The sequence below is a fragment of the Periplaneta americana genome, chromosome 7 (assembly GCF_040183065.1).
Source record: "Periplaneta americana isolate PAMFEO1 chromosome 7, P.americana_PAMFEO1_priV1, whole genome shotgun sequence".
Classification (NCBI taxonomy): Eukaryota; Metazoa; Arthropoda; class Insecta; order Blattodea; family Blattidae; genus Periplaneta; species Periplaneta americana.
Genome location: NC_091123.1, coordinates 106,515,879 through 106,540,966, shown reverse-complemented (window position 1 = coordinate 106,540,966; position 25,088 = coordinate 106,515,879). Strand labels below are relative to the sequence as shown.

At 35.1% G+C, this 25,088-nt stretch overlaps 1 protein-coding gene across 2 annotated transcripts in view; it reads right to left on the bottom strand.

The window, feature by feature from the left end:
- Positions 1 to 24,204, bottom strand: part of angel (protein) — a 144,319-nt gene extending 120,115 nt beyond the window's left edge. The window contains exons 1-2 of one of the 2 annotated variants that reach the window (XM_069831142.1): positions 24,061 to 24,204; positions 13,524 to 14,359 (exon numbers count right to left, since the gene is read on the bottom strand). In XM_069831142.1, the coding sequence (XP_069687243.1) occupies positions 13,524 to 14,268 (745 nt within the window). In that variant the 5' untranslated portion in view covers positions 14,269 to 14,359; positions 24,061 to 24,204. Of the gene's footprint in view, positions 1 to 13,523; positions 14,360 to 24,045 lie in introns of both variants that reach the window. The other variant, XM_069831143.1, reaches the window with a different exon arrangement.
- Between the last annotated feature and the right edge of the window lie 884 nt (positions 24,205 to 25,088).

Below are 25,088 nucleotides of genomic sequence, written 5' to 3'. Positions count from 1 at the left end.
AGTGTAATGAAAATGTATGAACTTTTTCTGGAAAAATATTATCCTGAATGTTACTTGAAAGTTAAAGCGGGAGCTGACATCGAGAGAGTAAAGTGCCCAATAAAGTATGATTACTACCGAAAGTATTTTAATGAGAATTTTGGTTACTCTTTTGGACGCCCTAAAGTTGATGCATGTAACACCTGTGAAAAGCTGCAAATGGAAATATCACAAGAAAAAAATGAAATCGTGAAAGTCAATTTGGAGACTGAGTTAACACTTCATAAAAGGAAGGCCAAAAAGTTTTACACCAATTTACGAGCATGCCAGGAAAGGGCACAGGAAGATGACACTGTTGAATGTTTAATTTTCGATTTTCAGCAGAACATGCCAGTGACTCATCTCCCTGTTAATGAGATATTCTATCTCCGACAGATTTGGGTTTATAATTTGTGCATTTTCAGTGGGAAGAATCAAAAAGGGAAAATGTATATGTGGGCCGAATATGACGCTAAACGAGGTGTCAACGAAGTGGTGTCATGCTTGCGGAACTACATAGAGAACTATGTACCTGATACAGTCAAAACTTTGTACTTGTTTAGTGACGCCTGTCCAGGACAAAATTTAAACAATACAATGGTGCAGTTTTGCTACACTTTAATACAGTCTGACAGGTTCAATGATGTACAACATTATTTACCAATACGAGGCCACAGTTACCTTCCATGTGACCGTTGTTTCTCGGTCATTGAAAGAATGAAGAAAAAGGTTGAGAGAATAGAGATGCCACAAGGATGGTATGACATGGTCAGTCGAAAATATGATGTTGTGGTCATGAAGGGAGAAGATTTTAGAGAACATAAAGAGTTCCTAAAGGGTTATTTCAAAAAAAGTGTAACCAAGAGTGGCAGAAAGTTCACGGTATCCAAGTATAAGGTACTGACGTACAGTAGTGCGCACAAGTTTCAGGTCAAAACATCAGAGAACATGAGTGGTGAGCTGTGTGAGTACTTCCGAATTTGTAAACCTAGAACAGGTGTGATCTCGCTACCAAACACTCCATTGTACACAAACAGGCAGCGTGTCAAGTCTTGCAAACTGGATGATATAAAGAAGTTGTGTAAATATTTAAGCAAGGATGCACAGAACTTGTACAACTCTTTACCATCCCAGGAAGATGAGGATGACTACAGCGATGGCAGTAATGCCTAATTTACTGATGTAATGAGCTAATCCGTATTCAATAATTCATTTTGTAACAATAAAATACTTCTTTAGACATCAGGTGTACACATAAACTACCCATGACATCCACACTTCCTGCTAATCATGTCCAAGAATCGAAAGATGCAAGTCCAGGTCATTTAAACCCGCATAAATACATCCTGATTGCACATATATGCAATAATGTTTATGATATATGTGTAGGTATGAAAACTCTATAAAATGAATCCACAGTCATTACTTTTTCACAGAAAGTAATGCAGTTACAACGTTTTTTGTCTCTCCTGTAAAATTTGCTTCTTTGGACTTAATGCATTTCCATTCCTGGTCATTCAATTACAACACTACTAAAAATGCAGACCTTATCTATTTTTAAAAGATAGTATAGACACAGATGATGAAGCTGGTTTGTATTTGCAACTCAGTTTGAACTTCTGGTTTTTCGTTTAATTTTAGGCTACATGTTAAATAATTTTAAAAAGGGAAGGAGGGTGCTGGTGGTGGTGATGGTGGCGGCTGGAATTTTTAGTTTAAATCTAGTGGACAAAAATGGAATTTGGGGCAGCTTATTGCAAGTCTTCTCCAATGTTTCTGCCATTATTCCCCCATATTCCCATCCATCATCATCCTGACCTTGTTCCAATAAACATCTATCTTCACACTGCGCACTGTAGCCAATAAGATGGCAAAGTGAGTAAAAGAATCTACTACTTCAGCATATTGTTTCTAAAGTAGTATATTTGACACACGCACGCACACACACATCGTTAAAAACTTTAAATTAGGAGATTCATGAGGAAGTACATTGTGTATCATCAGATGTTTCTTTTATACGGGCAGACATTATTGTTATTAACGGACACTTAAAACAGGCTCTTGTTCTTGATCTTACTATCTGTTTCGAAAGGAACCTAAATCAGGCCACCGAAGTTGGTATTGAAAAGAAGTCTACATATGAATCTTGTCTGCCTTATCTTTCTCAAAAGTACAACATCCCTCTTAAACAATGGTCTGTAATTGGTTTGCTGTTTGGCAGTAGAGGTTCTATTACAAAATTCACATGGAATTATCTTAAGGAACTTCACATCCCTTTTAATTATGTAATGTCTCTTCTTATAAATATTATCAAGCATTCTCTTCAAATATTACATCATCATCTCTATTTCAATTAATTCACTTATATTTGCCTTCAACAATTAACTTTCTTTTTTCTTTAATTTTTCAAATATCACATTATATTGTACACGTTTATTGTATTCAGGACCCTTGTGGTCACTCAAATTCTTTGAGCTGATGTCTTTAATGAACAAATAAATTATATATATATATATATATATATATATATATATATATATATATGATAATTTACCAGAAAGCATCTCTGATGACACCACCTGCTCAATGTATGAGTAACGTCACACATATGGTTGCTTTGAGATATCGGTGATAGCCTATACAGGGTGTTTCAAAAATATGGGGCATAATTTCAGGTATGTATTTCCCACATGTAGACAATCAAAATAGTTCATTACAACATGTGTCCGGAAATGCTTCATTTCCGAGTTATGGCCTTCACAACATTGAAATTCACCGGAACGTTTTTCTTTCCGCAGGTTGTTGTCACTACAGAAGATGTTCAAAATGTCCACCTCCTGCTTCAATACAGACCTCACATCGATGTCTCATTGACCTGCGAACACGATCCCAAACTCCAGGAGTATTGCGTATGTCCTCAGAACATGCCACAATTCGATTCCGAAGGGATTCCAAATCAGGCACCGGAGATGAATAAACCAATGATTTTAAATGACCCCACAAGTAGAAATCGAGAGGGTTCAGATCAGGTGAGCATGGAGGCCAAGCAATTGGGCCACCTCTACCTATCCATCGATCAGGAAACCTTCGATCCAAGTACCGGCGAGCCATACGACTGAAGTGTGCAGGAGCGCCATCATGCAAGAAGTGAATGTGTTGACGATTGATCAGTGGAGTGTCTTCTAATACACGAGGTATGGTGTTTTCCAGGAAGTTTGTGTACGCCTGCCCCGTAAGTCTGTTTACAAGTACATGGGGTCCAACTAATAGATCACCAATGATACCGGCCCACATGTTGAGGGAGAACCGCACCTGGTGATGAGATGGAACAGTTGCACGTGGGTTTTCATACGCCCATACATGCTGATTGTGGAAATATGTTATGCCATCTCGTGTGAACTGTGCTTCATCTGTAAATAATACTAAGGCAGGAAAGTTCGGATTTACACCACACTGCTGCAAGAACCACTGACAGAACCTAACTCGTGCAGGGTAATCTGCTAGTGACAGGGCCTGTACACGTTGCAAATGATAAGGATACAGTTGATACTCTTTCAACAGTCTCCAGGCAGTCGTATGAGGAACATTGACTTGCAACGCTACCCTTCGTGTGCTGATAGAAGGAGTCATGTTCACAGCCTCCAGAATCTCCTCCTGTACTTCTGAAGTTGTAGATCTTGGTCGTCCCCTTCCCAAACCAGGAGAGTTAAATTTTCCATACTCGCACAGACGGTAATGGAGACGTACAAATGTCTTCAGATCTGGACATTGTCGCTGTGGGTACCTCTCCTGGTACAAACGACGAGCCAGCGCAGCAATGCCGTCCGCCTTACCATACATGAAGTCTATCTCTGCCAGCTCTTGATTTGAATACATGTCGCACAGTCTAACGTCTACACAACACTGAATGTAACCTTCGCCTCGGAATGAACTGTCAGAGTGCCCTCTTAATGTCTCCTTTGACGGCAACAACTTGCGGAAAAGAAAAACGTTCCGGTGAATTTCAATGTTGTGAAGGCCATAACTCGGAAATAAAGCATTTCCGGACACATGTTGTAATGAACTATTTTGATTGTCTATATGTGGGAAATACATACCTGAAATTATGTCCCGTATTTTTTAAACACCCTGTATAGCAGTTATTTACATTATGATGTGAATAGTAAGCATGGTTAATAATTTATCTTATTTCATCATTCATTAGAGTCTACTTTACATCGTCCATGACATAAGAATCTTCCCACCTAAAAATGACGTCACAGACACATTCTACTATATACATACACACATACAGACAATGCTGGGTGCTTTAGATGCTATATATACAGCACCCAGCATTGCCTGGATTTTGCTTCGAATTTTTAAATTAAACTGACTGTTAGACTGAGCAGTACTTTCCACACAGTTTTCTGCAGTGTTCACTATGCAGTTGCAGTTTTGGTCAAAATTGTAGTAATTAGTTCGTGAACATACCTTATACCGAAATCCATAGACTACTAGCCACGGTCGTGATATGTCTGATCTCCAAGTTTACTCCCAACCATTCTCGACTCAGAATGGTGTCTGTTGCAGTGCAGAACGAGTAGTATGTGCGGTATTTTTTAATATACTTTCAATGTCTATGTAATTAAATTATTATTTTTACTGGAACTGTGGAACCCAAATATTATTTACACTGGAACTACTGTGTTCCAGGCCAACTACAGCACATATATGTATATATAATTTAATTTACCTAGAAGGATTTTTCACCCCTTGACCACTATACGCCCGCTTATATCATATCCGGTTTTTTAAATATGATTTGAAAAATGACATCTCACAAATTCAAAATACAATAATAAGCCCTATAATACTTATTTTATGTACAGAATACAGGTACAATATAATCTCGCAAAAAGTCTTTTTTGACCTACAGAATAATATTTTGAGATACATGTATAATGGTGTCACCAGCATCTGATTATTGAGGGGGACATTCATGTTTCTTCCAAACGTTATCTGAAAGACCATACTGTCATCCTCATCAGATCTGCGTTCTTTTTGCTTCTGCTTTACACCTAATTGAAATCGTAAGTATTTTTCGACCCTGACTTATTTTTATTTTGTCACCATTGCAGTATCTCCTTTGGTTCACCTAAACTAGGATTCGGATTTCGAATTAAAATTAAAATTATTCAAAATTACTATTTACTATTTTAATAAATACTATTTAATTGCAATGACTAATACAATAGTAACATTGACCTGTGTAATGGTAAAAGGAAAACACAGTTTTTAGTCTCAAACATTTCCAAAAACATACATTCTTGCATCATTCATGGAAGCAAAAATGTTTGAAACCTTCGTGTTGTCAATCCATGCTTATTGTGGGTGTGACATGCTGCTACATGGTTGAGAATTTTTTGGGTCATAGCTGACCGCAGGTAAGTCTTGAGTCAGTGTAGTGCACTGAAACTTCTTTCTGCCTCACAACTGGATGATGAGCATATCAGTAAAAGCCGGACAAGATTTTTCACATTTCTGAATAGCCACTGACCTCTTTCATTATTGACTTCAAAGTTTCTCTAGAATTATTTAAGCAAGAAATCTTGTTCTTCGGTGTGTTTATTTCAGGATAAGGTACTAACACATTTTCTCTTTTTATCAAGACATTTTCTGGAGAAATCGATTTTGAAGTCCTATCACAGCTGTGTCTATCACTTCAAAGTATTGTTGTTGATAGTATTCTTCATATGATTGATATGCATGTGAGTCAGGCTGATCCATCAAAAATATGTTTGTCGCTTCTTATTCCTTGGAAGTGTTAATGGTTTCAAACCAAGATCCTTAATCTTCTCATTGCAATTTAAAAAAAAAAAAAACAGACAAACTCTACATTGGACCTAAGACTGTTTAAATCATCAACAATGGTTTCAATAGATGCAGTAAGACCTATCACAGTATTTTCTTCCCCTAGAATGACTTGTTGAAGAGTTCAAGAATATCAATTACCTATTTCCCTATTAACAAACCAAGACCACACCATTTTAAAACACAGTGACTAGATCAATGGCTCCTTCATAACCTTCTTTTGACAGTTTGCTCAATGTTTCAAAGACCAAATCATATCATAGAATGTCCTCTAAGTGACATTCCGTAGATACTGGTATATCTTGTGGAACAGAGTGATTTGATCCTGGCAGTATCGTCAACTGGTTCCTGGACTACTTCCTCATGGATGATCGATCGTCTCAATGTATCCAGCTGTTTGCTGACAACATAAAGTCCACTATCATCTACTGTAGACTATTCAGTTGTTGTTTTTCACGAGAAATGAGGGGTATTTTGATCGGTGTTCATTATAGATGCCTGTTGCTAGTAGCCAGAGTTGGAGTGTAGTCAATATATACTGCAGGGCTGTGTCTTCTGCAACCGGTACTGATGATTTTAATTACTTCTTTTGTGGTTTATGGATGGACAGTATAGAAGAATGTGTTCCAGATCTTCATCATGATTATTACACCACAGACAAGTAGGATTATCAGAAATGTGAAATCAGTGTAGGTACAATTGTGTGACAATGTGACCTGTTCTGGCTCTTGTTAAAAATGTATGAACATGTCTGGGCAAGTTTTTGTACATTTCCAGGTCATTTGGTTTCTTTTGTACAGATTGTAAAATTTTTCCTTTGTCAGAAGAGAGCCAATTGTTGATCCATAGGTTTATAAAATGAGACTTTACTGAAACAAAGGCACTGGATAGAGATATCACTTGAAGAGGTCTTGGTGGCAAATACAATATGTTGCTTATTTTGCAATATTATCGACTTTCTCGTTTCCAGGTATACCACAATGACTAGGTATCCATTGAAATGTTATTTCCTTATGGAGTTCTTTTAGTTTACTTAGTTGTTTCTGAATTGGAATAATTCTATGTGCATATAGGTTTGGTACATATTTAATTATATTAAATATAGCCCCTTGGAGTCGATAAGTATGCAAATAGATTTTTCAGAAATTTGAGCAACACACTGAAGAGCAGCATCAATAGCTAGCAATTCAGTGTCAAGACTGGAGGAGGATGAACATGGTATGAAATAACTTTCTTGATATTTTGGAATATAATACCCTGCTCCTGATGTCTCATTATTAGGGTTTAGAGATTCATCTGTATAAATTTTTAGGTGGTCCTTATACATACTGCAGAGTAGTTCCATGGCATCTAACTTAAGAATGTATGGAGGATCATTTTTGGAATGATTTCCTGGAATTTGTGTGCTATGTTCTGGAATCACCCATTTCCATGGAGGAATTTCGTTCATAACTGGAGTTTTAGCAATGAGTGTGTCTGTGATATAGACTGGTATTTCTTCTTATTTTATTTTGTAGAAATTACACAGGATATCATCTGACAGTTTGAAGAACATCTGAGATCTGGATAAGGCTTGCAATTTTAAATGTATTTATGCTCGACCATGCCGGTAGCAGTCCTTTAATGCATGTCATTAAAGTACACCTACTCATTAAAGTACAGGTATTCAGCCAATGACAACTCAGCTTACAGGTGTTCAGCCAATGACAAGTCAGCTTTGCACCGTTATAAAACCGCAAGTATCGATTATTCTCGGATATGCAATCGAAAGAGACTTAGCGAAAAGTCACGGAGGCTGGAAATCCAATACTGTCGCAGAAGGTTATGTTCTGTTACTATAATAATTAGCGTTAATTGTAAATAATATTCAAATAAATTCAATTTGTCATCTCGTTTTTCAATGTCGAATTCAATAATCAAGGTTATATCAAGTTTAACGGGATTACATCAAGGTCAATGACATTATTGTTCCTCGGAAAAAATCAATACTTTCACGTCTGCGCACTTCTCACAATTCACAACCTAGAACAAGGTCACTTCCGATCTTGTCAGATACAAATAAAATGTATACATCTGAATAATTTCAAGTTACAAATATGGTCGAGCATAAAAAGTCGTATGAAACTTGCCTATAATGGTAATTAAGACGCTCATATGAATATTATGAAACTTGCTTGTGCTCGTTTCATAAACATCAATACTTGCGTCTTAATTACTATCATTATAGGCTCGTTGCATAATGTACTATTTTAGATCCTTCTGTAATATATAGTGTCTGATTGGTTATATTACATTCAATTTCTAGGGCAACAGTTGATGTGGTTTTTGGTACTCCTAGACATAATCTTAAGGCTGAGTTTTGAAGAATAGAAATTTTTTGTAGATGAGATGCTGATGCTCCTCCCCATATTTCACATCCATAGGTCAATTTTAATTGTATATAAGATTATAAAACAGAAGCATTGTCGTGATATCTGATCCCCATTTCTTATTAGCTATGATCTTCAAGAGATTTAATTGTGGTAGACACTGCGAAGCAACATTGGTAAAATGTGTTTTCCATAAAAGTTTTTCATCAAAAATTAGGATCTTAGGAGTTGTCCTCATGGATGATGGTGAACATACATTTAACTTTTGTCTTGGAAAATAGGATTCTCAACTGACTGACCCACTGTTCTAGATGAATTACAGCTCTTCATGACGAAGTTACAGCAATGAGCACCACAATGCATGTAACTAACCAAAGGCTATTTGTCAATATTATTATGATAGACTATACACCTTTAATGACCCCACTCATGTTTCCAACTCCATCATAAGCCTGTCCTCCAAGATTTATCAATGGTAGTTGTAGTCTAATAACAGCACCACAAATGAGTGATCCCATGGTTTCATCAGTGGTTAAAGCACATTGGTAAAAAAATTCCACAAAACAAAGTTGGGATGCATTACCCTATTCAAATTACAGTGTCTCCAATTCAAAACGTATTCTTTCATATCTTTACTGAATAAATTAGTTCCCTCAGAACTATTTTTCGGAAAATTATGGGGGGGGGGGGTCCCTTTGATCCTTATGCATGTATTTTATGAATTAAGAGATTGTTCTTTCCAGTAGGCTCAACATACTACATTGGCAACATAATTATACGGATATAATTTCGTAATAACATATTTTCGGACATGAACAACAATATTTTGAGAGACAACACATACTTTAGAATTAACACATTGTTATTTTAAGTGGGCTTACATTCACATATTACATTAGCAACATTGCAAAAGTAGCTTTGAATTGCTTTTTGATATGCGTACAATTCTTTGTTTTCTCCTCTACTGCATAAATATTTATAAATGTTTAGGTGTGTTCACTCAAGAGCAAGCTATATAGTAGACAATGTGAAAAACACAGAGTTTCTAAGTTCATGTGTGCAACTTTGAAAAACTGTCCTTGAGCTTCATTTTAATATGGCCATTACAAATGCCATAGTCACGTCGCTGTTATTTCCAGCATGACTCCTCCTCTTTGCTTACGCCTTAAGAAGTGAAGGCTCTATAAAGTCTAAGTAGATAGTATCGTTCGCCATTTTTGTTCTTTCATTGCTGAGCTACCAGACGAATCTATTTGCCGCACTGTTAAACCTTATCATGTCGTAGCTCCTATGATAATAAATCAAACGCATTGTAATTGAGCAAATAATTGAGCGCCAAATAACGTCCTAGTGTGCTTTCTGCGAACACCAACGAAAGAGAAAAAATGGCGGGCGGATATATTAAATATTTATCGAGCCTTAGGAAGTGAATTACGTGATCAGCAGTGAATCACAAGACGCACACGTTTAAATGTAGCCGACCTACAACGTGATTGACTGCCGGAAATAAGAGTGACGGGACTATAGTTGCATTGAAAATTGCAGTTGCTTAAAATTGAAAGGCACGTTAATGGGAATCATAGAAATACGTGGGATGAAAACATCTTCTTCTTTGATTTTGCCAGTTAATATTGTCGCTTCTATTACATTTCGCATATGCTTTTCCACACCAACTCTTGTTGCATGGTATAATTTTGGTGGATCAATATTTCAAAATAGTATTATCGGTAATTCAATATTAAGGCTGTGTCTCAAAGCTCAAGTCCATACTACACACTACTGACTAGCAACTAGGTGACTTGTAAACTACACACTAGAGAGCTCTGGAAATGTATGCTTGAAACATGATCTCCTTCATAGACTATTTTTATAAAAACCATGACATCACGGTACAGCACTGAATTAAGAAGGCAGTGTCCTAATGCTGTTTCATTGCGAGTTATTTGGAAAAGATAAGGGCTTAATACATTACAATAATGTTTAAACATTGTAAAGAAGGTACTAATAATGTCAATGTTCAAAATTAACCGGTACATCATTTCACTTAAAAAGCATCTTCAGATTTCATAACCTCAATTGCTGATGAGGTATCTATGTTTGTTTAGTGAACAAGTCATCAATCAAGCAAACATTTTCGTTTACTAGCTATATACTACAGATTTGATTGCTATGCACTATGTAGCTTTGGATCATGACTTCTGATGTCACATCTGGATTTTTAGACAACTATCTATTTCACTTGAGCTGAAAATGTAGCTTTGAGACATGGCCTAAGTATCAAATTATGTGGTGGCATTTCTTGTAGTTTCAAAGAATTCAATAATACAGTTAGATAAAACACAGCCTGATCACTATCTACAACGGTATCGAATCAATTCTGAACTGCCTGCTGATGTGCAGTAACTCAATGTGCGTCCCAACAAGACTTGAAATGATTCAGAACCGAATCTGAACTCCCAGTTTCCAGTTCCAACATGCTTTGAAACTCGTTCGGAACAAGTGAAATTGGTTCTCAATTAAGAGCAGGAACTGGGAATTCTATACTGCTCATGTATGTGCAGATGATAATCTCTGGTTAAGGTTAAAACTGCTGTTGAAACACTTCAAAACTGGAGAGGTTAAAATAATAAAAAAATATAGTCAAATAATTCAGTCAATAGTCAAACAATTCAGTATTGAAAAATAATCCAGACCTAAGCAATTTACACATTCTTAAGTTTAAAAATAAAGTGAAAATGTTTGTATGATATTTGATAAATTTTGTTATAATTTTTTCAAGTGTTACTAGCATTATATGGTACTAATTTTTATTGTATTTATCTGATGCATGTACCCTATAAGATAAAACATTGTAATAAATATAAATAGATCATTTTATTAATTAATAACAGTGTATATCTCCAATAAATGATTCCTTAGCATCGCCACAGATACATTTGATTGTACTTGTCACTGTATCTTGTCACTAGAAAGTTATTGAAATTTATATTTTCCCCACCATTCATAAAATATTTTGATATGATACCTCTTGCACAAAAGGAGAGATCTATAACTGAAACTCGATTAATATATTTCAGTATTATTTGTATTTATCCTGGTAATAATGAACAGTTTGACTTGTAGACATTTTGTTTTTTCAGCATTAACTTCCCATGATTTTACGAGAAGATTCGAAGAGAATGGCAGTTACAGAGACTTTCAGCTCCCCACTACTGCCATTAATGCACAACACAATGTCAATAAGGAGGTTGCTGTCGTCTGCGATACATCGAACTTTTCTGTTCATTTTCGAGTTTGGCATTTTTTCCGGTTATTATATGCTTATTTAAGTTGTGTTAACTCTCGCTAGTGGTTCTATTTATTTTATTATTGTAAATATTTTTGTTTTATCACTATTATTATTATTATTATTATTATTATTATTATTGTTGTTGTTGTTATTATTATTAATGAATTATTTTGTATTACAATCTTTGTATCATTTCTGTCAGGATTATTCTATTATTATTATTATTATTATTATTATTATTATTATTATTATTATTTATATCATCAGCATTATTATTTGAACCCTGTAAAATTTATGTAGACTACTGGACTGTACCCGAGCACGAGCATTATGCTCATTTCGGGTATCTATTCACATGTATTCAATTCAAATGTAAATTGTAAATAAATTTGAATTTGAATTTGAAAAACATGAGTGATTTGGAAGTTGATATTGATATTATGACAAATTAAGCTCGGAAGAATATAATTTTAATATAAGAAGTTCAGGTCATGAAAAAATAGTTCAAGAAACATTCCAAGAATCCATGTTGAATCTTTCGTACACTACTTTTAACACTTGAATATAAATAATTGATTAAATGGCGATCTTACTCGTGTTAACTATGTAAGCATGTGTGGCTTACATAATAAACACGAGTAAGATCGCCATTTAATCAATTATTCCAACAATGTAAAATCCTGAATAGTTCTTGAAAACGTACTCAACTGGTGCATATGTCGAAAGATGTTCGGTATTAGTTCATAACACATCCTGAATTGCTTGTTAGAACAAACCTACTGTATCAAGTGTTGTTGTAATTATGCATTATTTTTTTTCCATGCCCCCATGAAAGTGGAGGTTGAATATAACAGAAATAAACAATAATTGACTGTAGAAGAAGCTATTTTATTATACATGGATATTTGATCGCATTTATTTTAATTTTGATATACACTGTGTCCCACTTAGAGGGATCGAGAAATATGTGATAATTTCAAGTGTAAATAATGGTTTTGCAACATAACTTTTTACATAACTTGATGTAAAAACTCTCCGAGTTTCGAGGAATGGTCAATACAACTCTATGTATGCGACTAGAGTTACCCTGCAGACATCTAAATTGTACTCAACCTCCTGGCAAGTATTCTGTAGCATTTGTGGAGTGACTAGCGCAGCTGCATTTGTAATTGCATTGCCTTAATTCTTCCAAGGGTCACATCTATCACGTTGGTTCACAACACCCCTCACAAAGCCCCAGAAAAAAGTCAAAGGGGGGGGGGGGGTCAGGTTGGGTGACCTAAATAGCCACTTAGCCAGGCAAGGGGAACTCATTTTCTAATCACCCTATCGGGAAAGTTTGCATCCAAGAAGTCATGCATTGCTTCAGAGCAATGGGTGGAGCCCCATATTGCTGAAAAACCGATCCTGGGGGAGGTCGGGGAGGGGGAGTTGGTCAACAACAGAAGTTCTGCAACATGTCCAGATACACAGTCCCTGTGACTGTCAGTCACCTTGATGAAGAAGAATGGTCCAGTGACGAAATGGTCTACCTGTCTACTGAATGGTGTCAGGCTTGTTTCCGCATTAAACATTGGTGCACGCGCATGAACGTGTAGCTGTTTTTAAACCATTGTTACATAAACTTGGACAGTTTCTGCATTTTCTCAGATGTAAAGCACAGCAATATCTTTATCTGATTTTAAATGGTGAACATTTATTTCTCGATCCCTCTAAGCGGGACACGGTGTATAATTTAACATCCATTTGTCCAATTTTAATGTAGTCTATGTTTTTCTCCTGGTTGTGAAGGATTAATATGCAAACTTCGTTAATATCAATCAAAGCATATACATTTGTATAGAGAACGAACATACATACATACATACCCACATCCACTTTTATATATTAGATTTATACAAGGCAATACATATATATATATATATATATATATATATATATATAATACTATATATATATATATATGTATAATAAAATATAATGATTCATCATACCTTCATCTTTCGTGAAATCACTTGTTTCTTCTGGTGAACTTCTACCTGATCCGCATTTTGGCAAATGTTTTGACAATTCAGGACACACACCTTGAGCACCTACATGATATTCTTGTGCCCAGTTGCTAGCACTGCAATACCATGCATTTCCAGACCCTACATTACTTCTCCATACATCATCAGATGTCCACACATTCATGCCCTGTGTCTCACTATTGATGTTACCCATTTCGTTCACTTGTAACTTTTCAGACGTTTGACTTTCATCACTGTCAATAGTAATTACTTCAATCTCTTCTGATTTTTCTTTCTTTGTACTTGAATCATAAACAATGGAAATGTCTGAAGCTTTATGTGAAGATGACCCAACTGGTTCTGGAACAGAATCAGCTGCTGAAGATTGAGAGGCCTCATCTTCTACACTTACTACATTGCTTCTTTTCCTGTTGCTTTTCGGACTGCTCTTAAAAATGGAATGTTTGCTATTAACACTCAACTTCTTAGATACTTTCAACCAAGTCAACTTCACTTTTTTTTCTTTTGGCATTGTCGTATCATTTTCAGTATGTCCATTTTTATTAGAAAAATATCTTATGATATAAAGTTTCACTTGTAACTTATTTAATAAACTAATGTTTATTGCAGGTATGATCACTTTTTTCAATTCTGAAACGTTATGAATTGTATATTTCCTTTGATCCAACGTATCAAAAATGCATTTTATAGTTCTATGCAGCCTGAACATACCCCAAATTATGCACTAGAAACATTTAAACACTGTTCCAAAAAGTTTGAAGTAGATTAAATGTAGTACTCTCCTCAGCAACAAAGTTCATCTGAAAGAAAAATACAAATGATTAAGTCACATCATAAATTAAAACTTTATAAGTAATTTTAGCTTATAACTAAAGACTATTTTTTTAGTCCCACAATATTGGAATGAGTATAAGTGTTCATGGAATATATCGTTGGTGTACGTGCAAAACATCATATTTTCTCTAGACATGCATTATTTTGGTGCTCACATGTAATTGCAAAATATCACTAGTTTCTGACCAATAGGAGCCGAGTAATTCAACATTTACAAAATGTCTGTTCAGTAGTTCCTGCAAATTTTCTCATGTTAAACTCATCTCATCATGTGCTAGCAACGATTTCTCGGACATTTTGACGAGTAGAATATATTTTAATTATAACTGACTGGTAATAAATGGTTATGTGTTATTATTATTTTACAATAGGTTGGGTTCATACATATAACTTAGTGTATTCTTTAATTGGGAATGAATTTTTTCCTTAAGTTACGTGCATCTTGCCATTATTTCGTTATCTATTGCAACCATATGTTAAAAAACTGATGATAGTGATGAGCTCTTGTTGGAGGCTGAGGCAGAGGTTAAAAAATCTGGTATAGAAGAAACTCAGTTACAAACAATATCAGGAAAAAATAATCTAAGGGCTTAGTCCCAAAATATATTTTAAGTGATGAAGAGAGGCCAATAATCAAATATTTAGAATCAGTTAATTATGAAATAGAAAACTAACCGCAAAGAATAAAAAACAGAACTGACAAAAAATATCAATATCACGAATGTCTAAGTGATGAGGAGAAAAGTACAGAATTCCAACACTTACTAGAATCTTCAGAAGATTATGAACTGCAAAATGCTCCAGGCGATTCTTCAAGCGATGAATCAATGAATAAAAAACATGGAAAAAACAAGAAGAAAAGAAAACCTAATTGAAGAAAGGAACTGCAAACAGAAGTGCAGGCATCTGAAGTACAAGGAACCATTGGAACTGATACAGAAAAGAACCAACCTGTAGGAATACTGGAAGAAACAGACTAAGAGGAAGAGGAACAGGAAAGAGTTGTCAAATCCAGAGAGCTGAGAAATAAATGTAAACAAAATGAAAAGAACGAGAGGGGGGAAAATACTAAGGTTTAAAGATATATATGGCAAATATACTGTAGATTAGTTGAAGAAATCTACTAACGCCACGTTATTCATGTAAATGGACTGCAGTGCGAACTAATTCATTAGCATGTTCAACAATTACTGAAACAGATCGAACAGCAGCATTTCAAAATTTTTGGATGACTGATGTGCAAGAAAAGCTTACGTCACTACTCTTGTAGACATCAAAGAGAGAGAACATACTTGTACTAAAACACATTCCGGTCTTTAACACTTTGAGGCTGGAAGAACGAAGTGTTAGATTGTGGATGGACAACATATTAGCAGCTTCTAGACTGCTTTCTGGTTCAGATCAACAAACTGATGAGGCTGATGACACCATGAATGATTCTTCAGCATGTTTCACTAGAAAAAGTAGAAAAATGAAAACTTCAGTCGATCCAAAATCAATGTCTGTGAAGGAATTTTTTTTCAGTATTTGCCTACGATGAAATCACATTATTTTAGATCGATATCTTCTAAGCTTCATCTTGAACCTATGTGGGGAAAATAAGGCAAAACTTTTCAATGAATTTCAAAATTTCTGCAATAAGAACAAGTCAGTCAGTGTTTTGTAGATTGATGTACAAGTTGAACATGGTATTTATCAACCTGAAAAGATCAGTGGTCAATTACGCATAAAATACAATCTAGGTACTGTTTCATCTGAGGAGTACTAGCTCACCAGAAGAAAAGGAATCTTCACGGCCTCAGAAACATTTGGAAAAAGAAAAACCTGTGAATAATGACTCATTTTTCCCCTCCTTTTAATCATATTTACCTAATAATTTCATTTTATCATTGATAATAGTTATTATTTCATTTTAGAGATAGGCAGAATGTTCAATACAATAATTTATTACCAACCATTTTCGTTTGCAAAATGCCATAAATGAAAATCAGTGGATAAATGAAACGGAAATTGTCATAAGTTCACAAAAATAGTAATATGAGGCAGTTACCAGTTACAAAATGATAACACCTTTTAAAAGATGTTTTTATGATATATTTTAAGTTTCAAAATAATTTATCTGAAATCAACAAAAATATTCAATTTTTTCCCTTTCCTGAAAAGGTGGTGATTTTGACATAAGACATTTTGCACGAACACCAACAATATACAATATGGCATGTACCGTTCAGTACAGACTCTGCTCACAATCACAACAAGTAATGCTCACTACAGGGTCACTCTATAACAGGTGCCTTACTCCTAAACAAGTACAGTATACTTAAGTGTAGCAATGTTTATGATATTGTGAACTACTAGTTGAAATAAAGGTGTCTAAAACAAGTACGAAAATACAGAAGTGGGTAGAGAAATTCGGAAGGCAGTATTTGTCTAAGTGACGACATAATTAATTGTATGTAATTTATGTGAAACTGACAAACTATTCTAAAAGATGATATTTAACGCAACACTATAATAAAAGAAACATAAAAATCTTTGAAATTGATAGAAAGAAGTCTAACGATCTACCTTCAACTAGTAATTCAGTGCCAGTGGACGAATTCAGCATATACCTGTGTGAAATGATGGTGCATGCCAACATTCCTCTCAACATAGTTGAGGATAAGAACTTCAAAAATTTTGTTGGAAAGTGCACTTGTAAACAAAGGCAGTATCTGTGTTACAGTACTATGAGTATTTTAAGTTAAATTTTACAGCAAAGATTATTGTAACATGGACTCAAACATTTCATTAAGAGTACTTGCCTGTGAAAAAGTAACATTTTAATTTAAAAAGTTCACAGCAAAAACTATGTATATTCTTTTGTAATACACAACACAGCCCTACTCTTGAAATCATTCTTTTATGTGTGTTTTTATTGTCCTTGATGCAGGAATTATCTGTTTTTATCGTACAACACCATGAGCCACTACTACTCTTTGTCAAGTCATTTGGAGTCCATATCTGTGGAGTAATGGTTAGCGTGTCTGGTCGTGAAACCTGGTGGCCCAGGTTCGATTCCCGATCAGGGAAAGTTACCTGGTTGAGATTTTTACCAGGGTTTTTTCTCAACCCAATATGAGCAAATGTTGGGTAACTATTGGTGCTGGACTCCGGACTTATTTCACGGGCATTATCACCTTCATCTCATTCAGATGCTAAATAACCTAAGACGTTGATAAAGCATCGTAAAATAACCTACTAAAAAAAGTTATTTGGCTCACTACACAACCTCCGTACTTGCTTAACTTCAAAGAGTAGGAACTAAGATTCCGGTTTCTACTTATAACAAATAAAAATCTTTATATCGAAATGCAATAGATACCAAATTAATGTAATAAATCTGACAATGAAATTGCACATAGCTACAATAGCCAAAAAAGCTTCAAAATTATGTGCTTGACAGAAATAATATGAAACACTTAGTTCCATCATCAACAAAATAAATCATAAAGTTCTCTAGATGGGAAGACAAATACGAAAAATTCAGCTTTCGAAATAACATTACATAACACCTATAACTAAAGAAGTCAAGAACATAAATTAGAATTTGGAGGAAGACAGGCTACTCTCAAACATGTGCTATTAAAATACTAATATAAATTTCACTCAGAAACAAACTAAATAAATGGATTAACTTCACTGAAAAAAAAATCGGATTCAATCGAATCTGAACAAGAACATCAGAAATATTTATGGACATCATGAAATTGTTTTCATACCTGAAAATGAAAATACATAACAACATAACAAGAAGCTAGTATCTGTAACTCCCACTCAAACTTTTTAGTTTCACTCATCAAAATACACTTTCGTTAGCTAGGCCTAATTCATCCTGCCACAAGAATTATTATGTAGGAGTAACAATTTCTTCTTTTCTTGTCTAGGTGCATAGTAAATTAGGTCTATGTATGAATTTTTTTAATAGCATGCAGTTCAAGAAGTAAACAATAAATAGTAGGTGATGATAGATACCATTCATAACATGGTACAAGAACTGAAGTAGCTAGGCCTACTATGAAATATGTAAAAAAAAAGTAGGAACCAGTGTAGGGCTGGGCAAAATACGGACATCCAAGTATTTCAAATACAAATATAAAATACTTCAAAGAATAGTATTTGAATTATAAATACAAAATACTTTTAAAAATTTAACCAAAATACATTTGTATTTCAAATACTCGATATAATATATAAAGAAGTAAGAATATTACTGAAAATCTAAAATATCATATTAACATTAAAAGTATTTTTATCTCGAAGTTTTATATAAACACTGTAATTGAACATTCTTCCTTTTCCCAGTCAGCAATGAAATTATGTTACATCTGAATAATTATTGTTACCTTTCAGAAAAACAGTTTCTCAAAAAGTTCATCAGATAAGAATCTCCTTGCTGATGAATGAATAAATCCTGCAAAATTGAACAGTCTTTCTACAGGCGCAGAGGAACACAAACTTGTATTATATTTATAATAATAATAGTTTGGGATTGTGCACATTGTGCATAGATTGTATTATATTTATAAAAGCTTGTTTCACTGTTGGGTAATTCTCTAGAGTGCACAGGGTTGTCCCTTTGTCATTGAAGAATTGTATGAGCTCATACTCCACAGTAGACAAGCTCTTTTCTTTTTGCTTTTCAAAGTCTGTTGTACTTGAATTGAAAACATAAAAATTGTTTTCATTGTCTTCATCGTCTGAACTGACCAAAGGTGTAACAGAGAACTGCTCAGCTGATTTCACACACATATTCTGTGTCCTCGTCTTATGATTTAGTGAGTCAGTGTCAGGTAGCCATCTCATCTTAAATGACGGATGGAAGCAAGCTGCCAAAATAGCTCAATTTCTGGGATCAGATCAAACATCGCTTTAAATCTTGAACTTATTAGGACTGGAGTTACTTGGAATAAATTGCGTAGATTACTAGATAACAGAATTTTATGTAATCTGTTTTTGAGGGAAATTAATGTGGACAAAAGTTGGCCGTAATAGCACATCTTCTCATTTTGCATTAAATCAAGGGCTACGGCAATGGGTTTCAGAACTGCACAATATTCTTCAAGGTACTAAAACTCAACATCTTTGAAGGTTGACAATCCCAGTTTTTCACATATACTGTTTATATCATGTTTGAATTGCAGTATTTGAGAGATTGAGTCATAAAGAGAATTCCACCGAGTTGGACAAGGAAACTTTAATGAATATTTCAAGATGTCTGATATAATTTCTGAGGATTTGAGTCTCTTAGACCCAGTCCATAATGCTGAACATTTACCAAGTGTTGAGTAATGGATCCTTGATGCTATTGGAGACTTCTTTATGGCATTAAGGAAATCAGTTGTGGCAAGAAAACTAAGAGTATGGATAGCACATCTGAAATGTGTAGGCAAATAAGACAAAAGTTCATTCTTCAAATACAAAACTTGAAGGGCAAGAAGAAAAAGAAGAAGTATTTCGAGTATTTGAAATACAAAATACATCAATTTTATGTATTTAAATACAAAATACTTTCGAAAATCCTTACAAATTACAAAATACAAATGTATTTCAAATACATGTATTTCAAATACTGCCCAGCCCTCCGGTATGTCATTTTCGTTATAATTGGTAGCCAGTGGCATAGCTCTGGCAGTAGTACATCTACCTGCTGATCTGGACTTGTGCTCGGGCATGGGTTCGATTTCCGCTTGGGCTGATTACATGGTTGGGTTTTTCCGAGGTTTTCCACAAATGTAATGCAAATATCAGGTAAACTATAACAAATCCTTGCCTCATCTCGCCAAATACCATCTTGCTATCACCAATTCCATCGATGCTAACTCAGTAGTTAATACAGTATCGTTAAATAACCAAGTAAAAAAGAAAGTTATAACTGGTATAAGAGACTAAGTAACTAAAGCATTTACTGTCTTCACCTAAGTTTTGAGTTCAAAATTCAAGTCAAATTTCTCACAGATAATGCGTTGGAAAAGGCTTTTACAAAGCTCTAATAACCTATTTCATTACTTTATGTACTTTATGCCCTTATATTATTCAGTGATTATTGTTATTTATTATGGTTATTCTCCAAATTAACTATACCACTGCTGCAAGAGGTCCAGGAGGAATTACTACAGGACAACAGACCATTTACTTAATTGTTATTGTACATAAGATAATAATGAGAACATAATACTAGAAATTCGTCCTGGATCTCTTGACAAAGTGGAAGCCCATGAAAGAGAAGCAAAAAAAAAAAAAAACAAAAAAAAAAAAATTTAAATTAAAGTTGTGTCCCCTGTGGTACAGTTAAGTTAATCTGAAAAATTAGGTACCTATCAAAGATTGTTGTTAGACTTACCCTACATGTATTATCACACAATGCTGAAAAATAAATGCCAAGATTGATTGTGTGCTCATTTTTTAATTCTGTCTTCAAATGGTAGAAACTGTCTGGTTCAACAGATTTACCAATCAATGACCTTCAATAACATACTTTTAGCAGAAATGGAACAAATTTTATACTGTAATCACAAGTACAAAACTAATTAAGGTAGGTTATTACATAATTCTGCTAAGTATAGCCTACATAATATATTAACTCTGTCACTTCATTGATTGTTTAAAGGAATAAACCAACGAGAATTTTGTGGTAACCAGTATTGGGTGTTCTAACGGTTGACTTCCCCGGAAACATAAAAGTTTGCTTCATCAGAGAACAGAATGTGTGATGGAAACACCTGATTATTTTTGCACTGTCCTGCGAATCTATGAAGTACCGGTGATATCATTAATACAGAAATGCTAAAAATATTATTAGGCTAAATCACATGTACAGTCACTCCAAAAAAGATTAAGTACATAATATTTTCAAAGTATCTCTTGGTCACATCCGTGCATGCGGTATATCATCTTGATCAGTTCACACCATACAGAAAGTAATGTGTTATTTAAAGCCTTTTCCTTGATCCATAACTTTATTACATTATTCTGGAGAACGAAATGGTTGAATTTAATTGATTGACCTTTAAATTAGCTCATTTTAATTATTTATATTAAGAAATACACATTGCTTTTAATTGAGTATATCCATCAACGTTTAGTGGTAATGAAACACAGCAGCTCTGCTCTTACATGTGAAAGTTTAGCATAGATGATTAAGGCATAGAGAAACAAATCTGAAGATTGCGAGTTCGATTTCAGGCTATTACTTTTTTTTCCTATGTTCAAGATAAATTTTCCACTTCATCTCATAGATGATGTTTTTGGTTAATGTGTTGAATAATAAGATTTTGTGAAAAGTTAATTAATTTTAACGTTTAATTCTTTAGTGTTTATTATGAAAAATGAGCAATTTCTTTTGTGTGTTCTAATTGAATATTTGAGTAACATTTAATAACAGTGAACCTATAATCTTATGTTGTTATATTTCTCACTAGATGGCAGCAGAACTTTGTGATCATTCATGAAATGGCAGAACTCAGAGAAAGGTCAGCAGTTTTAGCTCTTGAGGGCAGGGTTTTCAGCAACTGAGGCTGGTCGGTGACATGGCGTTCCTGCTTCTACAGCTAGGTGGTGGCCAAGCTTTATTGGGATAGTGCTCAGATAGCAAAGTGGCATTCTAGAGGCCGCCCACGCATCTCTAATACGTAGCAAGATGAGGTCCTCTTGGCAGCAGTTGAGGTGAATCCCTTCAATGTGCTGTCAGACTGAGAACTTAGTCTTCATTCCTGGTTTGGTGCAGACTGTTCACAACCGACTTAGGGATCCGGGACTTAAAAACCATGTTTCCACTAAAAAGTTTTATTTGACAGATGCTAAAATATTTGATCTCCTCGCATATGCCACGGAAATGAACTTCGCGTGGGAGGATGTAGTCTTCTCCGATGAGATCACATTTTCGGATTGAGATGTGGGGCAGCTCCGTGTACACCGTGAATCCAACACCAGGGATCATCCTAAATATGTTGCCACTACTCACAGAAGTAACCGCTTTAGTATTATATTCATTGCTGAGGTTGAATGACATCTCATGGTGCCGGGATGCTACTGAGACTTCCAGGAACTCTCAATGCCACAATATATCAAGACCTTCTGAGTCTTTGGTTGATTCCAGCTCTTGACCTAAATTATTCCAAAGGAAAGTTAATTCACTTCCAGCAGGATAATCATCCAGTTCATACATCAATGATGGTTCAACAGTGATTTGATCAGCAGCAAAGGATCAAAGCAATACCTTGGTCTCCGAATTCTCCTGACCTGAATGCCACTAAGAATGTCTGGGTCTAATGAAGAAGACTCTTCGAAAACACTGTTGCTGAATGAGCTCTGGTCGATGGTACTAAAGTTTTGGAAAATACTCCCTCTCTAAGAGAATTGTCTCGAAGACTTCGCTGTTTCTATGCCCAATCGAATTTGAGACGTCATACAGTAGCAAGGTCGACAGAAATCTTATTAATTTTTGTTTGTTTCGGGTAGAGACGGAAATCACGTCTTAGGGCTGGCATTTATTTTTTCCCCATGTTTTCTTTCTTTCCGTTTCTTTCTTGTATAGTTCTAGATTTATTTTATTTTTCATTTTATTGGGTTATTTTACGACGCTGTATCAACATCTAGGTTATTTAGCGTCTGAATGAAATGGTGATAATGCCTGTGAAATGAGTCCAGGGTCCAGCACCGAAAGTTATTGCTCGTATTGGGTTGAGGAAAAACCCCGGAAAAAACCTCAACCAGGTAACTTGCCCCGACCGGGATTCGAACCCGGGCCACCTGGTTTCGCAGCCAGACGCGCTGACCGTTACTCCACATGTGTGGACTATATAGTTCTAGAATCCACAACAAAAAATTAAACTTTAACCTATTTATTATACTTTCTTTGTATGATATCGTCCACATCTCTCGTAACAAAGTAGATGTTCAATTAAAAAAAAAAGGTTATTAGGAGAATTTGAACCTACACCAGTCTCCAAATGTCACCGGTCGATTCCAACCAGTACTGTATGACCACATAGCTATCACGCAGCTCTCCGATTTGTTCTTTTTCTCTCCATATTCGCATTAGGATCCGGTTAACATGTAAACTTACCTGAAATGGAGAAAACGTGCTCGTATGAACGCAGCGTCGGGACTGCGTCATATAGGTACGCTATCAAGAGTGCGCTCAATCTTTTTTGGAGCGATTGTACATTGAAGTAGTTACAAAAGAACTGTTCCACTATAAATGACAGAAATTCTGCAAACACACTAAACTCGTTCATGGGTTCGGGATGGAGATGAAATAATGCAAGATGGAACATCATCATCGAAGAGATTGAGGTTAGGGACCATGATAAGTATCAAACCAACACGTATTTTCATGGCAAGATTCTAAAATAGGAGTTTGTTGATTTCGTACTCGGGCACAAACATAGTTCTTAAAACAGTTATAGGTGCGGAGGCAAGACCTGGCACGTGTAGGGAATGTATCTTTCGACTATCATGTGGATCTGGAAGTCCGAAAAATACATTCACACTACATACGCTTTACATTAACGCATACTGCAACAAAAGATACGAATTAAATAAATCCCAAAATTAAATAGCAACATAAATATTCAACACTACTAAGTACAATGCGATAGCAACAGCTTACAAACTATAAAGTCACCTTTCAGCCCATCAAAGTTCTACACCACTTGTCCACACATTGTTTTGGTAGCAATGTTGCCAACTCTGTCATGCTAAAAGTATCTAAATGCTACGCAGAAAGTCTCTATTTTCAAGTAAAGTACCCCAAAATAAAAAAAAAATAAGAAGTAATTATCAAAGACGTTATAATAGTATACTAGACTCACACAGAGCGCTGGTGTGCTGTCCAAAATTGAAACCAGTCTGCGCATGTTTACGCCGCCATGCTGCTGGTAGAAATAGAGCGGTAAACACGATTGTCATACTTGTCCTTTGTTTTGTCTCGGGTGTTTTTAGTGAATAGTGTGAAAGTAATGGCAATATAATTTTGAAAGATGATATATTATCGCCGCGGACACATGCTTAACATGTCGGCATCATACAATAACGTGCGGTGTGGTTTAAAAAAATAATTTTGCCGACCGATTGTTGCTCTGTAGGTTTCACCCTAAGCGTCACGTTGTCACGTCTACTTTCTCGATAGTTTGTTATATTGTTAAATGGCTATTATTATTATTATTATTATTATTATTATTATTATTATTATTATTATTATTTCATATACGAGTACGTTGGCTTTCTTAACTCTTAATAATAACTCTTTAATAATAATTTTTAATCACATACCTTAATGTTCGTCCTCAGCACAAGACATTGCAACCTCGGGTTAAGTCTACGTGGATTAGACAAGTAAGTGTCATTTAATAATAATTAAAGCAGCTTATTGGTTGCATTATTGAAATTGAGGGGAGTGATTGGAGCGGCGACACAAGAAATTGAAAACAATAATACAATTAAATTTCAAAGACCTGCCGAACGCATGAGGCCGCTCAAAGACCTGCCGAATGTTAACCATGAGAGCGCGGCGATAATACCATCCCTGTTTAATTTTCCAAGCTATTTGCAAAAGGTGCGATATAATATTATCTCTGTTGTTACAATATCAATATCATTAAAAATCAATCAGTAGTTTACGACAATAAAGAATACTTAATTGTTAGTACAGGT